General features: G+C 42.7%; 1 protein-coding gene across 13 annotated transcripts in view; it reads right to left on the bottom strand.

The window, feature by feature from the left end:
- Positions 1-16,461, bottom strand: part of KMT2C (lysine methyltransferase 2C) — a 202,338-nt gene that overhangs the window by 146,497 nt on the left and 39,380 nt on the right. For all 13 annotated transcript variants that reach the window (XM_080364339.1, XM_080364348.1, XM_080364344.1 and 10 more), the window contains one exon: positions 3,260-3,348. In XM_080364339.1, the coding sequence (XP_080220465.1) occupies positions 3,260-3,348 (89 nt within the window). The remainder of the gene's footprint in view (positions 1-3,259; positions 3,349-16,461) is intronic.

Genomic DNA, 16,461 nt, shown 5'->3' with positions numbered 1-16,461 from the left:
CTTTACATGTGAGATCACAGAAGTTTGGTAAGGGCAGCGATTCGTTTCCTGGACTGTCCTTAAAACAGCCGTGCCTTAGCGCTACTACAGACACACTTCAGGAAGGGTTTTTAGTCTTTTTCTACTGAGCAAACATTTCTGTTAACATTACAAATTGAAATAATGTGTATTTAGTACATACATCCCCTCCCTCAACTTGCTTTTTTCCCCCAGAAAAGATCCAGCGGCTAGAAAACACATCTTTATTCTAGGTGGGATTATATCTTCTTTTTCATTCCCTGTGAGGAGAGTTCTCATTCCTCCCACATTGCTTCTTTCCCTAAAACTAGCGTTCGTTATATCAAATACAACATTAATAACACGGATTCTCTCATTTTATTAAAATAGTGCCTCACAAAAGAGTACCAGGATCGCCAGACTCCATAAATAAAACAGAAACAACCTGTCAAACTCAAGTGAACAAGAAACAAGAACTTCACACAGTAGAAAAATTCCTGATGATACTCGACACATGAATGAAACTAAAGGAAAAGAAGCGAGAAATACAGAGACTCGAAATATGTCAGAAGCTGCATGTCAAGCATTTTTGTATGTTCAGATGATCTCAGGCTGTTTTGTCCTATTACTATATTATGTTTCAGTCTGCCAACTACTACAGCAAATTGCTGGCAAGTCCACTATTTGCAAGAAAACAAAACCCCTTCTTAGTCAAAGTAAAAACTCATAAACTAGAACACAAATACAATTCAAATTGATTAACTCAGTTTCACATGGAGCAGCAAACCAGGATTACTCCTTCTCCCGCACTTTATTAATAACACAGATAAGCGCTTCAAGTAAGTTTTAGAGGCAGCAGCCTTTTCAATTAATACAATTAAACCTCTTTCGAGTCACATGGTGTTCAACTCTTAAAATAATGTAATTGCAATTCTGGCTCTATCAAATTGCTCAAGACAATAATGCTCTGTTATGTCTGTTCTGGTTCCCCCTGTAGGAATGGGATTTCAGACCTATGTATTTTTACTGGGCTTCTTCTCACTTAAGAGAACAGTTTGCAAAACCACCCTGGACGCGGCACTGAAGGTGTTGTTAATAATGATATGTAAAGCCAAAGAATTACAGCTGTCACTACATTCCCTACACAGTAGCGTACCAGCAGTTGTTACATTTGGATTTCTTTTTGATTTTTTTTAAACATATTTAAAATTTACAATACTTGCCACTTATAATCACACTGTCTGTCCGCTTTGCTGATTTTCATAAGGCTGTTTCTAGTACATGGGATAGAATGAGTAATAAGTCAAATACAGGACACAATCAGAACCCACTGTCCTTTCCCCTACTCTGTTTTTCTACAGACAAATGCCTGCTACAACTTTTTCGCTTTCAACTTCAGTAACTGATAATCACCTACTTGTAGAACCTGCAAACGACCATCCAAGTTCACTACCACCAGCACCTTATTACCATGGGAAGAAAAACAACAGACAGAATAAAACAATGAGATATTTTTGTGTTAAGCTTTAATCTAGACTCCTTCCACAAAGCATTAACAATGCTTAAACTCAACACAAGTTGTGACTAAACACTCATGACACTCCGCAAAGCCCAGAGGCCTCCTCTTCTACAGCTTTCTGTACCACAACCATATTACTGTATGGCTTATATAAGATGATGCTGCAAAATGGCCCTTTTGAGATGCTCTGCTTGTTCTCCACACGCATCTACACTAAGCACAAGTTCTTGTCTTCAAGGACTTCACAACTCTACCTCCTTTACTCACCAGCTATGAGAGTAATTCAACGATTCCCTCAACCCGGCGGCATTTCCATGCAATTGCCTCCCTGACCAGCAGCTTCTGCTCTTAGCACCACGTTGCTCATTAGACATATAAGGCCACTTAATTAAATTTATAAACCCTGATGTCTCGATGCATTTTTAAGCTTTATTTCTGTTAAACCAACAGACTTTTGCTAACTGGCCACGGCTTTATCATTCCTGGCAGGTTTCATCCTTCTACACATATTCAGTCCCTGGTTAGAAAGAGGCAAATGGCTACGACATGTGCCTGGCAAAGGGATGACAGGTCTTCACCACGGCCCTTTGCTTGTGTGTTGGCTCATGTTTGTCTCTTTAGACTCTTAACTTGCCAGAACAGAAATCACAGCCTGTTACAACAGCCCTCGGTCCGGTACAACGAGATCCCGCTGGTAACTGAAGCGCTTGGGTACTATCGGAACAAATATTTACAAAAGCGAGAACAGAGATTTATCTTGTTTTCTAAGCAGCAGTAGGAAGCATTAACATTTGGTTATCCCCGTTATCCCTTTGGTATAGAATCTGAAGTTAGCTGAAGGTCAATACGTAATACTAGATTTCGGCAGGTATTCTGAAAATAGCAGCTACTGCTTCAGAGCCTGTATTTTTGTTACATACAGACTTGAAAAAACAGAAAAGTGTCTACCTAACCACAGAATCACTGAGAATCACAGAATATTATGGACTGGAAGGGACCTCAAAAGCTCATCCAGTGCAATCCCCCCATGGAGCAGGAACACCCAGATGAGGTTACACAGGAAGGTGTCCAGGCGGGTTGGAATGTCTGCACAGAAGGAGACTCCACAACCCCCCTGGGCAGCCTGGGCCAGGCTCTGCCAACCTCACTGAGAAGAAGTTTCTTCTCAAATTTAAGTGGAACCTCCTGTGTTCCAGTTTGTACCCATTGCCCCTTGTCCTATCACTGGTTGTCACCGAGAAGAGCCTGGCTCCATCCTCCTGACACTCACCCCTTACATATTTATAAACATTACTGAGGTCACCCCTCAGTCTCCTCTTCTCCAGCTCCAGAGCCCCAGCTCCCTCAGCCTTTCCTCACACAGGAGATGCTCCACTCCCTTCAGCATCTTTGTTGCCCTGCGCTGGACTCTCTCCAGCAGTTCCCTGTCCTGCTGGAACTGAGGGGCCACAACTGGACACAATATTCCAGGTGTGGTCTCACCAGGGCAGAGCAGAACCACACTACAAAGAACCACACTACAAAGGCATTCCCATTACACTATTTGAAAGCAATAGGTTCAAATGGCTTTAATTAATATGGGTTTAAATAATATAGGTGGTTTTGCTTTTATATCTGTGCAAATGCACATCTTCTACTACCAAATTAAAGTAACTGTTCTTGTCTAGCGAAGTCCTGCGTCGTTAAATGCATTTCCAAGAGAGAAGCAATATCCAGACGGCATCAACACTACATTCTCATTACCTGTTTCCACAGTGTTTTCTGTTTCTGCTGCCTCCAAACCATCCATACTGTCTTCATCCTCCACTGCAGTTTTTCCTCTACTCCGAGGCCTGCAAACATAAGAAAGGAAAACTCTTTTTAAGCTGAAAGCCCTCCTAAAATTTCAAAGTTTTAACTTCATCCGGTATTTAAACCATTTCATTTTGAAGTGTAATCGCCAGCACTAAGTTATGAAACATTTAAGCTAACTCATGATTGCAGTGTGGTACAAATCAGAAGCTTTCTCCCCTTGTTTCCTGTTGTAGGTAATGTTCTCAACAACATATATTTGAATCTCCAGTTGGCCTCAAGTTTTTCTGATTATTCTCACAAGAAAAATACAATAACAAACTTTTGCTGGTCCAAAAATGTTAAATCAGCAAGACTTTAAGACACGAGCATCCCGTTGGCTCCACATTAGATGTGAGAGAACACAATCCAAATTTGGCCAGTAGTTACACACACTATTAAATAGACGTCAATCCATTCCGAGCATCCTTGGAAGAAATTTCCATAGAACAATAATGATGGTGGAGGAATTACACTGAAACACGTATTATTTCCAGTGAAACAAATATTTTGAGACGTAAAATAAAATGTCATGAGAGAAGACAAGATGTCATCACATTAAAGAGTCATCAGGTGAGGACAGCACGTCAAAACTAAAACACCTAGCAGACTTGTTTCAATTCCAGCCAAGGTCTGACAGAAAGCAGAGAGGTTTGCACCACAAATTCCAGCTTATTTTCCCTGCCTGGCTCCTCAGCAACTACCGCGGTGGGCTGGTGAGAAGTCCAAGCATCCAGATTCCCAGCTGTTCAGCAGCCCATTTGAAAGGGAGCCAAGAGCTTGGCACCTCGCCTCCCAAATTTTCAGGCTACTTGGCGACTGGCCCGCGTGCTGACGGAAAGCCCGGGAGACCCTGGGAGCCGCTGATTCCAAGCGCACAAATTCGGAGCAGTTTGGGGCACCTCGGTGGTTCTGACGCCCCGGAGCTCCCAGGCAACCACTGACCCGATCAACGGGCCGTGAATGGGGAGGCCGGCAAATAGACACCCCCCGCCCCCCCAAAACAGAAAACCGCTCCGGTTCCTCTTTCACAGAGGACTCTGAAAGGCTTGGGTTTAGTTCTATGTTGGGGGAAGAAGGTGGTTTTTTTGGTTAAGTCATTAAATCATTCCAAAAGCAGCATTTCCTCGTTTTGTAGAACCTCTTATAATGCTTAAATCTATTCAAACTATTTCTGCATAGCTAGGATCTGCAAAATGGGCTATGAAATAAACTCTACCATGCAAAACCTTTGGTTCTCATGGGTCAAAGAGGACAATGTGCAGAGAACTGGAACCATCTTTTGAGTCTACATGTGCTGCTCTCCTGCTAGAGGAGTCACTGTCTTGGACCACAAACAAGAAGACCCCTTCAAATTGTGCTTGGACCAGTTTTGTCTCTGGGATGGGGGAAAAGAAGAATTTAAATGAGGCTCAAACCAAAGCCTGAAAAAAAACCCTCTCAAAAATGAGACAGAAGGAAGAGGAAAGTGAGGAGAGATGATGGACAAATGGACTTTTCTTGGCAACCCTACAAAATGTCTTCAGGACAATACTGAAAATAGAAGGGACAGTGAAAACCGCAGGGATACCAGTTTATCCTTCCCCTCCCTGCTCATCCATAAGCAGTGACAACATACACATAACTCACAAAATAAGTAAAATCCTTCTTAGGCAAGATGGAAGCCAGCATGGCCTTCAGTTATTTGTCACTTTACGAGCTTCCAGTGTAGTTTCTTAAAACTCAAGTTTCACAAATATTTAAATGAGAATACACTGCACATTGACCAGAAGAAACTCTCTTACACTCCTCCCTTCAGCCACTACAAAAGCCTATCCATGTGTACGGTGACCGGTGAGCTTGCTGGAAGGTGGACACGTGTTCTGGAAGTGGGAAGGACGTGAATGTTTCAGTAGCATCTGAGATCACTGCACAGATTCATTCCCATCCAGAATGAAGAGTGGGGAGTAGAGCAAAAGGATAATCAAACTCATTGGATAGAATAGGATCATTGAATCAGAGAATCATTTTAATTGGAAAAGACCCTCAAGATCACTGAGTCCAACCATAACCTAATACTGTCACTAAGCCATGTCCCTAAGAACCTCATCTATGCGTCTTTTAAACCCCTCCAGGGATGGTGACTCCACCACTGCCCTGGGCAGCCTGTTCCAATGCCTGACAACCCTTTCTGGGAAGAAATTTTTCCTGATATCCAATCTGAACCTCCCCTGGCACAACTTGAGGCCATTTCCTCTCATCCTGTCACTTGTTCCTTGGGAGAAGAGACCAACCCCCTCCATGCTCCAAGCTCCTTTCAGGCAGTTCAGAGATCAGAAGGTCTCCCCTCAGCTCCTGTTCTCCAGCTGAACCCCCCAGGTCCCTCAGCCGCTCCCATCACACTTGTGCTCCAGCCCCTCACCAGCTCCGTTCCCTTCTCTCAACTCGCTCCAGCACCTCAAGGGCTTTCTTGGCGTGAGGGGCGCAAAACTGACCCCAGGATTGGAGGTTTGGCCTCCCCAGTGTCCAGCACAGGGGGACGGTCACTGCTCTGGTCCTGCTGGCCACACCAGTGCTGGTACAAGCCAGGATGCTGTTGGCCTTCGTGGCCATCTGGGCACACGCTGGCTCATGTACCTCATTAGATGCATAGATGAGGTTCTTAGGGACATTGTTTAGTGCCAGAGACAGGTTAATGTTTGGACTCAATAATCTTGAGAATCTCTTCCAACCAAAATGTTTCTATGAGATCAAAGCAGAGCAAGAAAAGGTAACACTCTTCTAACACTCAGAAAAACAACACGGTTGGTAAGAAAACAACAGCATTTAAGTATTGCATTTCTTCCATCTCTCCACACCATCCCAGCACATCAGGAACGGGACTGCAGGTGGGTGAAATCACTGCCCTTGGTGCAGGAATGCTCAGAAGCTTTACAAAGCACAACCGGCTAAGAACAGGGATTATTTCCAAATCCCATCCCAATTACTCTGCTCCCAACTACCCATCCGCAGCGCAAAGCTACAAGTTAGTGCTAAACCAGCTTTACCCTGAAATCATCACAAATGTAAATGATCTTTCTGCTTCTTCACAACTGCCTCATTTCTGGATTCTCCAACACAACCCTGTATGTGAAGGTCACCGGCCAGAGGAAGATGATGATTGTTTATGCTTATTTAATAATTTACATACAGCTTTAGATTTTCTATTAAAACTACATTTCATGTATTAAACACCAAAGTACCTCACAAAGCCTTTTGAAACATTTTGTTTAAAACAAGAGCAGTATTCACTCCTTGAACTCCCTACCGTATTTTAGCAACCTATTTAACGCTAAAGAAAATCAGAGCTTTCAATTAATTAAACATAATTGCTTCTTTCAGCCAAAGATATAACCATGTCTGGTGTTTTCTCACCATTCCCTTCCCCCAAATATTCTACAAAAAGCCTTAATAATGCCGTGCAGGTTTTAAACAAAACTGAAGTGGTGGTGGAAAAAATACCGGATTATATCATTAAATTATCTTTGCTAGTTACATTAATTTCATCATCATCAGATTTTACAGACTACAAATTTATGTTTGGCTTAGAGAAAAAAATAATTCAAGTCACAAAACGGTGAAATATACACCATACTGACAACTATAATTTAATGTTTCCACAGAAAATGCCATTTGGGAAGGCCATACAGCATACCTAATCGTTGCAATCAACATTTGTAGTAAGAACGGATTGTTTAATGTTACTTGCATTAAATTTATACATTTAATGGTTTTGTACATAAGGCTTTTGGCTGGTTTGCATAACACTAGATTTTTCCACTGACAAACCTTGTAAATGTTTTATTTTTCTATCTACTTGTTCCACTCTGTCTTAAATAAAGTGGACAAAGCAACCTGTGCTCTGTTCTCCTTCTGGAACTTCACTTTTCTTCTCAAGTTCACCGTCTGCAGGAGGATGCGACACGACTGCTGCACCCAACAGCAGCAAACCCTCTGCAATTCTGCCTGGGGAAAAGGACCTGGGGGTGTTGGTCGACAGCAGCTGAACATCAGCCAGCATGTGCTCAGGTGGCCAAAAAGGCCAACAGCATCCTGACTTGTACCAGCACTGGTGTGGCCAGCAGGACCAGAGCAGTGACCGTCCCCCTGTGCTGGGCACTGGGGAGGCCAAACCTCCAATCCTGGGGTCAGTTTTGGGCCCCTCACGCCAAGAAAGCCCTTGAGGAGCTGGAGCGAGTTGAGAGAAGGGAACGGAGCTGGTGAGGAGCTGGAGCACAAGAGTGATGGGAGCGGCTGAGGGACTTGGGGGGTTCAGCTGGAGAACAGGAGCTGAGGGGAGACCTTCTGATCTCTGAACTGCCTGAAAGGAGCCTGGAGCATGGAGGGGGTTGGTCTCTTCTCCCAAGTAACAAGTGACAGGACAACAGGAAATGGCCTCAAGTTGTGCCAGGGGAGGTTCAGATTGGATATCAGGAAAAATTTTTTCCTGGAAAGGGTAGTCAGGCGTTGGAACAGGCTGCCCAGGGCAGTGGTGGAGTCACCATCCCTGGAGGGGTTTAAAAGACGCATAGATGAGGTTATTAGGGACATGGTTAGTGCTAGAGTTGGGTTATGGTTGGACTCGATGATCTTGAGGGTCTCTTCAACCAGAACGATTCTATGATCCCAAACTTTCTTCCTAGGAGGGGTAACCACATCACGCTTTTACATCTCATTGCAGAAACCTCATGAGCTCACAACGGCAGAAATGCCGAGCACAGCTGAGCCGCATCTGCTACAGCTCACAAACCAAGAACAAAATGTACGGGCAGAGCCCAACCAACATGGACTCTACAAGAAAACAACAATAAATATTAGTCAGTACAAGAGGCAGCGGGCTGGGTACGCAGCTGAGCTGCTGCCAAGGCTCCCACAATTGGCTTCCTCACTCGCCTTTTGCCTACAATGGAGCTCAATTGAAAAAGAAGAAACAAAAGCACATCTATTAATGTTTAAAAGAACAGATCCACTGAGGGAAATATAACTTCTTTAAGTGTCTGAAGCACATTCAGCGTTTCATGAAAGCGAGTCAACAAAAGACAAAACTATACTTTTTTACGTATATGGCACTCCATTTGAATAATTTTACTTGTATTTGCATAAAATTGAGTCATTTATCAAAATCCTTTGTGACCTACTCCTAAATTTGTTATTAATTACCTTTCTTAGTTAATGCCTTTCATTAATCTCCATCTTTAAATATACCATAGTAAACAAAAATCTCATCATTTTTCTCCAGGTATGCAACTAATTCAATTTAACCCACAGGAAAAGGAGACGAGAAAACCCTTTTGCAGGGCTCAGTAGAGCGTTAGGTCCTCACTGGGCATTGGGGAAAAGCCTCATTGAGCGGCTTCTGCCAAATGGAACCAAGAGCAGCACAATGAGCAGCACCAGGGGACATGGGGAATGGTCTCAGTCTCCTGACAGTGATCAAACACTCATTTTTTTTCCTTTTTCTTTAATGTATGACATTTTTGTATGTTTGGATTTGCATGTGTGGTGGTTTTGGTTTTGTTTGGTTGGTTTGGCTTGGGTTTTTTATTTCATTTGTTTGTTTGTTTGTTTATTTTCTTAAGGGTGGTAGCAACAGCGCCACAACCTGACAAGCACAACGTAGCTCAAAAGCACATCTAGGATCTTACTTATTCTTTCCACAAAGTGATCATGAATAAGACGATGGGCCAACATGTCCTGGGACCCCATGAATTAACTGACAAAGCCACTGTCCTCAGCTGCCCGTCACCACCAGGCCGCTTGTTTATGATGACCCGCAAGTTACCGCCAGGCACCAGATTCTCCAAGTTCTCTTGAAGTGGCCACCAACCAAATGAGGTGACAGTTTGTTCAGAATTCACCACCACCTTATTAATCCGGCGCATTTTGTTTCATTCTGATGAGAATGTGCACACACACGAACCACTCCACAGTTTCCGCCTCTTCCTCAAATGCCAAAACCTCTAGATGGTCCAAGGGAGAAACCACCGTCCCTCCTACACTTTGCAAACTGCTGAGCACGATGATGCTACTAAATATAGAAAACTGGGCCAATAACCTTAAAAAGCGGTGGAACATCTGGGATACAGCGACATCCTAAACCAGCACAGATGTCTTGTTAAATGAACATCTGTCCACAGCCTCACCCTGGAAGATGGTACAGGAATGAGGTATGAAAAGGCTCAATTAGTGCTGCCAGCACTACTAACGAATTAATGTTCACACCACGCTTGCACAAGTGAAAGCTGTTTGCAAAGATCTTTTTAACAGGTGTGCAAAAGCACAGGCTGCCACTGTTTCTGAACCGTAAGTCATAAGCAGAGCAGTAAAAGTTTAGTTGTGCCTAAGTATAAGCTACAATACCTAAGGTTCAGCTACCCTGCTCATCCAAAAATAAGTCCTACCTCAAAAATAAGCCCTAGCATGATTTTTCAGGATGCCCGACATATAAGCCGTACTCCAAAAATAAGCCCTAGTTACAATTCATTTTAAAAGTCAATTTAAAAAGTGTCCACGCAGTTATACATGTAAAAAAGTAAGCACCTTTTGGAGCAAAAATTAATATAGGACCCTGTCTTATTTTCAGGGAAACAGGGTAGTAGCCCCATGCAAAGGAAACCACAGCAAGTAAGAACCAATTCACAGAAATATCTACAAGGAAAGCGGTTTTATGCCCTCTGAACACTACTTTTCAATGTAGTCTTTATTACTTGTAAGAGTTGAGCAAATTCTACGTCCAGGTTTGGATAAAACGAATTATATGGCACTTTAAGCAAGGCAGACGCCAGCTAGCTAGAGTTAATTTCAGTAGTTCTAAACACTAACAAGCCTAAAATAAGAAACTCACTATCTTATTGACTCTGGCCTCAAATTGACTTGGATTTAAAAGATTTATAAGAGGATTTTTCAATTGAGCAACCAGTAACAGGTGAAAATATTTTCTGCATTTGCCCTCTATAACATTTTCTTTTGCTCATTATAAAAAAAGAAGTCAATGTGTACTTTATTCTTATTTACTTGTTATATTAGATATGTATAGAGTAAAGGCAGAAAGACCCTGATGTATGGAACAGATGTGCAACAGAAACACCACAAGTGATGCAAAGGTGAAAAAACCCAACCTTTTAGTAGCAGAGGGAAGTAAACGATTGAAGGAAACCTTTTTCTTTTTAAACATCTACAGAACCAGACTTATTACAATCTCATTATAGAACTTGCTCAACCTTCAGTTTCATTATTAAAAGATCTCAAAAATATACTTGATGCTGCCTATAAGCCTGCTGGTACAATCAAAGAAAAGCGTGTATCTTAATATTTCTAATTTATTAAGCATAGTAATATTTTCATAAGTTAATACATCATTGAGAAGTGACTCAGGTTACCTTTAAAACCAAAACATTGCAACTTCCCAACCTGCATCTTGTTTAACCAGTAAGGATCTAAAAGACATTATTCCTTCACTCAACATTATTCATTCAGCCGTGTTCACAGCTGAAACTTTTTCACATCTATATTTTATACGGTTACTACTGAGAGCACTAAACACCTGAAAAAGATTATAGCCTTTGAGATCAGGAATATGAAAGTAAGTGAAAAAGAACCAGCCTCTGCTCCGTGATTCTTAGCTAAACTTTTGCAGCTCTCCCCTGTGAAAGGGAGATTTGTCAAACATTTCCTACACTACTCTAAGAAATGCAAATAGGAGTCTTTAAAAGATTATTTGTACTGAATGTAGTAGGTGCATCTTTGCTTTCATTCCAGAGCACAGTAGCTGTGGGCTCTAAGCTAATAAAGGGGAACCGGCTGAGGAACACAGAGACCATCCCGAGACAGGTTCTGAGTAAAACACCACGTGTTAAAACAACCTTGCACTGCACAGCTCCAGCAACAACGTAAAGGCCAAATGAATTAGTACTTTTGAGTAAATGTGAAGTTTGGGCTACTTGTGTTTTCAGCTTCTTGAATAGTTACTCACACTACGTGGGCGCTCAGGCCAATATGGGAGCAAAATTCCCTGGAGGTTTTTAAATTCAGATTGGACATGGCACTTAGTGCCATGATCTAATAAATGGACTGGAGTTGGACCAAGGGTTGGACTCGTTGATCTCTGAGGTCTTTTCCAGCCCAGTTGTTTCTGTGATTCTGTGAAAATGACTTTCCGTGGGAGATGGAGGAGCGGCAAGTAGGAGGGATGGGATGGGATGGGATGGGATGGGATGGGATGGGATGGGGTGGGATGGGATGGGGTGGGGTGGGGTGGGGTGGGGTGGGGTGGGGTGGGGTGGGGTGGGGTGGGGTGGGGTGGGGTGGGGTGGGGTGGGATGGGGTGGGATGGGGTGGGATGGGGTGGAATGGGGTGGAATGGGGTGGAATGGGGTGGAATGGGGTGGCAGGAGCTTGGCAGATCTGTCTGCCCAAATCAAAGAGAGCATCATTATTGCAAGAGCACTGTCATCTCTCTGCTGGAAAATCTCCATCTCAACTCGGTTTTGCAGAAGGCCACAGATCCAGGAGCCTGGAGCTGCGCTCTGGTGGGTGATGAGGCTGCTCTGGCCAAAGCGATTGTCTCCAGCCTTTGCTCTGCTCTCCCCTGAAGTTCAAGTTGTTCAGTTTGAGCCTGGAACTGCTCTTTTAAAAAGATAAAGCGGATAAAGACTATCCTGAAACAGAGCCTTACTAATAAGACCATGAAATCTTCCCAACTTGTTACCCATTCGGTAACATCCTCAGTGAATTGGTGAGAGAAAACAGGGGGTCCCAGCAGCCAAGGACAGAATTAGGAGGACTCATTATTGGTAAGTCACAAGCATATAAAATAATAAACTTTTCACATGAACACATCAAATACCCATGGAGTCACAGCTCTGCTACAGCCACCTACGGACCGAAATATCGAGGCTGGTGATACCACACCACAATTTACTTCTGCAAACCTTTCTGTGATACTATCGCATGAGAAAATCCGAGTTTGATGTTAAAATGATGAAGCCAGGTTGCCTGATCTACATGTATGGACTGTTCAGATTTGGAGGCAGTTCAAATAACAGAGTGAGAAATCATATTAATGGCTTTCAGACCTTTCAGCTTGCTTTTTCCTTTTCAAACCAACTGTTTACGCATCTATAAATTCTGAGAGTGAAAATTACTTTTAGTCAAATCTCTCTCATGTTAACCCAGCCATATACAGCATGAAAAACTGCTACAGGTTCTTATTTCTCAAGAACCACCTTCCAATGATACGTAGTCTCACTGTCTGACTTGCAGCTTACGGTTTAGTTCTGCAACACAAAACACATGACATGCAGACCTCAACCATTATACATATTTCAGAAATAATTCTATTTAAAAAAAATCTGATGTAATTACGACCTTCTGACACATTATGTATTTGCAGTTCTGCACAAACTACATCCTTTATACATTTGTTACCAAGGCACTTGTTAACTATCAAAACGATGTAAACCAACATAACAGAATTTCAGCACTTGGATTGCTTTTTAAAACCTTATCTGGAAGCACAGCAGCTACAAGTAGAGCTGTCTGCACGTCTCCCAGCTGCTCCTGTGTAGCTACCTGGCTCCAGACCTGGTAATGGAAAAATTCATCGCAGAAAGGGTTGTCAGGCATTGGAACAGGCTGCCCAGGGCAGTGGGGGAGACACCATCCCTGGAGGGGTTTAAAAGGTGTTTAGACGAGGTTCATAGGGATATGGTTTAGTGCCAGAGTTAGGGTATGGTTGGACTCGATGATCCTGAGGGTCTCTTCCAACCCAAAACAATTCTGCCTATATTCTTAAAGATTCCTCCAAACAGTCCGTGTGAGGCTCTTTGATGGATTTGCTAAGCAACGCTCACCAAAATTACTGAATGATTTCGCACATCCTGTTTTTAGAGGCAAGGAGAAAGAAATGGCAATACTAACCGCTGATAGACCAACGGCACTGACAGAACCACCAACCTCCTGACCTCTGCAAGAGTTTCACACAGCACCTGCACCATCAAACACCACTTGTCCACACTTCTCCTTCCTTCAAGGAAACAAAACTACATCAAAATGTGCTACTGCATCAAACACTGTCTTTTCTTGATGGGTAGAATAAGCATCCACTTGCATCAGAACACAAGGTTTGTTTCTCCATGACGACGGCTATGGGAAGTTTTAACTCCTCCAGTCTTGTGACAACCACAATGCCCAAAATTTTTTACCCACAGTAGACCAAGCTCACATCTTTTTGAAGAATTAAGAATTACCCAGCTCCTCATTCTTGCACACACTGCAGGCTTTGCCCACTACTCCCTTCCGGATAAAGGTGGCAATTCAACGGTAAGGGCTGCGATTCTCATGTCTGGTGATTTGAAGCTCCTGTAGCTAAAATTCAGCGGATCTGAGTCATCATGCAGGAGAAACAGCTGCCAAGTACTTGGAACTTGGTGGAAGTCCTGGCCTCTGCGAACAGATTTTTGTAATTTTAGCACCATTAATTAAGAGTCATTTTCAAAGATTCCCTTTTGAAACTTTGCAGTCTGCTGGAGTCTTACCACAGGAAGATTGTGAACATGCGTCTAAAATGCATTTGTCTGTTTATATTAAATATTCTCAGTAGATACATGAAGTGCAAGTGTAGACTGTGCTGCCTGCATCACACCAGCCACGCAGCGGGCAGGTACACAAACACCCCCGTGAACTAGGGTAGGATCATTTCTGTTGGAAGAGACCCTCAAGATCATAGAGTCCAACCATAACCCAATTCTAGCACCAAACCATGTCCCTAAGAACCTCATCTAAATACCTTTTAAACCCCTCCAGGGATGGTGACTCCACCACTGCCCTGGGCAGCCTGTTCCAATGCCTGACAGCCCTTTCCAGGAAGAAATTTTTCCCAATATCCAATCTGAACCTCCTCTGGCGCAACTTGAGACCATTTCCTCTCATCCTGTCACTTGTTACTTGGGAGAAAAGACCAACCCCCTCCATGCTCCAAGCTCCTTTCAGGCAGTTCAGAGATCAGAAGGTCTCCCCTCAGCTCCTGTTCTCCAGCTGAACCCCCAGGTCCCTCAGCCGCTCCCATCACACTTGTGCTCCAGCCCCTCACCAGCTCCGTTCCCTTCTCTCAACTCGCTCCAGCACTTCAAGGGCTTTCTTAGTGTGAGGGGCCCAAAACTGACCCCAGGATTCAAGGTTCTTACTCAAAAAATCAGTCTTGCACCCAGCAACTACAGTCTGCATACGACAATCACCAAACACTTCAACCACTGCTTTTATTCATTTTTCGTTCAGTTGAGATAATCAAAAAACAACGCGGATATTCAACTCTTACCCATAATATCAATTTTTTTAAGAGAAACTAAATCCCGCTCAAATGACATTGTTCTGAGAAGTTTCCAGATCTTAGATCTATCAAAACGCATCAGTCAGCTCAGAACATCTCATGCCTTCTCATCGCATAAAGCTCAGAATCTTTTATCTCAAACCAGTTTTACTGGTGGCTGAAGACCTCATAGCAAACACAAATCTTCCCGTAGATTACACGGAAAATAACTCCGGTCATTCTTCTACTTTTGAAATATTTGTGATCCCACCAAGACAACAAAAGCCCAAAGTGATATAAATAACGCGCTTTCATGCAAGATGCTGACCTGGAACACATTAGATGGAATTTTCTCAATAATACCCGAATTAATTGATGGCATGTAAGAAAAGTAGTTCTTGCATGTTAACTACAGTTTGTCATTACCGATCTAAAATGGATTTTGACAAGAAAAAAACACAACAGAAACGAATGTCATATCACCACGTATCTTTTCCATCTGTTAGCACCCTTAGTGCTCCTTATAAAGAAATGCATTTTTATTTCAGATAATGTCAACAAGTATTGTGAAATATTTTTCATTTCAATAAAACCGCTAAACCTAAGAAAGCCAAAGGGAAACACACAAGATCTGCTTCCTAATTAAAAATCCATTAAAACTTATTCAGAAGGCTTGGAAAAAACCTCAGAAGTATAAAAATAGACCTGAAAAGAAAATGGGCAATGTAATTAGACGGGTGTCAGGGTAAATTTATCATTCACATGAATTGGTTCTTCTTTTACCAACATTGTTTTCAAACTAGAAGTAAATCCTAAAAGCCAGATCATGGAAACTATTTTTATACCAGAGTAAACAAAGCTCTGGAAATACTATTGTGAAATATAAACTACAATACAAGAAGCATAATAAGCAACGCTCCGAAACACAGTCACAACTAATACGAGTCTTCAAACACGTTTAAAAGCTTCTGTATAAACAGATCTATGGATCTCTAGGGGCACGGATAAGGCAGAAACACCGCGTTCTGCTAAACAAAACCATCCAATAGTTTTTTACACCCCCAAAGAGGATTCTTCTCATACATAGATGCAAATTTGCCTCTGACAATTAGGAATAGGTTACAAATAGCCTCAAATAATTATAATAGAGAACTTCTAATCTTCTGCTCAAAGGACTGTTAAATTATGATCTTTATTTGGGACAATGATCATTGCTCTCCTCCAATGTTTTCTAAATTTTACCTCTTTTTCTTTGAGACCACTACAAACAACACAAAGCTACTTTTCTGACGTTTTTCTCAACACCACTTTTCTGTCCATTAAGATTAAATATGTAAATTCACAGCATTTTTAAAAAAAACTGTTATTCCTTCATTTCTTTAATATGCCCTTAAAGAAAAAATTGAGAAAAGTTAAGTGAATAGACGGGTCTTCCAGCACTTGATGCTCGAGGAGCTGCACTACCTGATCACCTCCTTCACCCCAGCGCCAGAGATCAGGCTGTGTCACAAGTGCCTCCAGGAGAATGATGGACGGCTCAGCCCACGTCACCCGAGATGGGGCAGAGTTACAAACAAAATTGCATCTGTGTCACACGATAGGGGCACGTATCCAGCGGACCTCCTCACAGCAGCTACTACAATGGAAGTCATCCAAGAGGATCAACCGATCCCTCCAGGTCAAGTTCCTTCGGGGCCACCGTCCAAGGACATGTGGGCACCGAGCTGGATCCCGTTACTGCGCTGTGAGTTGCAAAAGGTCCTCAAGCCACAGAACCACAAAATCACAGAAT

The sequence above is a fragment of the Nesoenas mayeri genome (genome assembly GCF_963082525.1).
Source record: "Nesoenas mayeri genome assembly, chromosome: 2".
Lineage (NCBI taxonomy): Eukaryota > Metazoa > Chordata > Aves > Columbiformes > Columbidae > Nesoenas > Nesoenas mayeri.
Note: the sequence above shows the minus strand (reverse complement) of the source record. Positions and strands in the feature narration are given on the sequence as shown.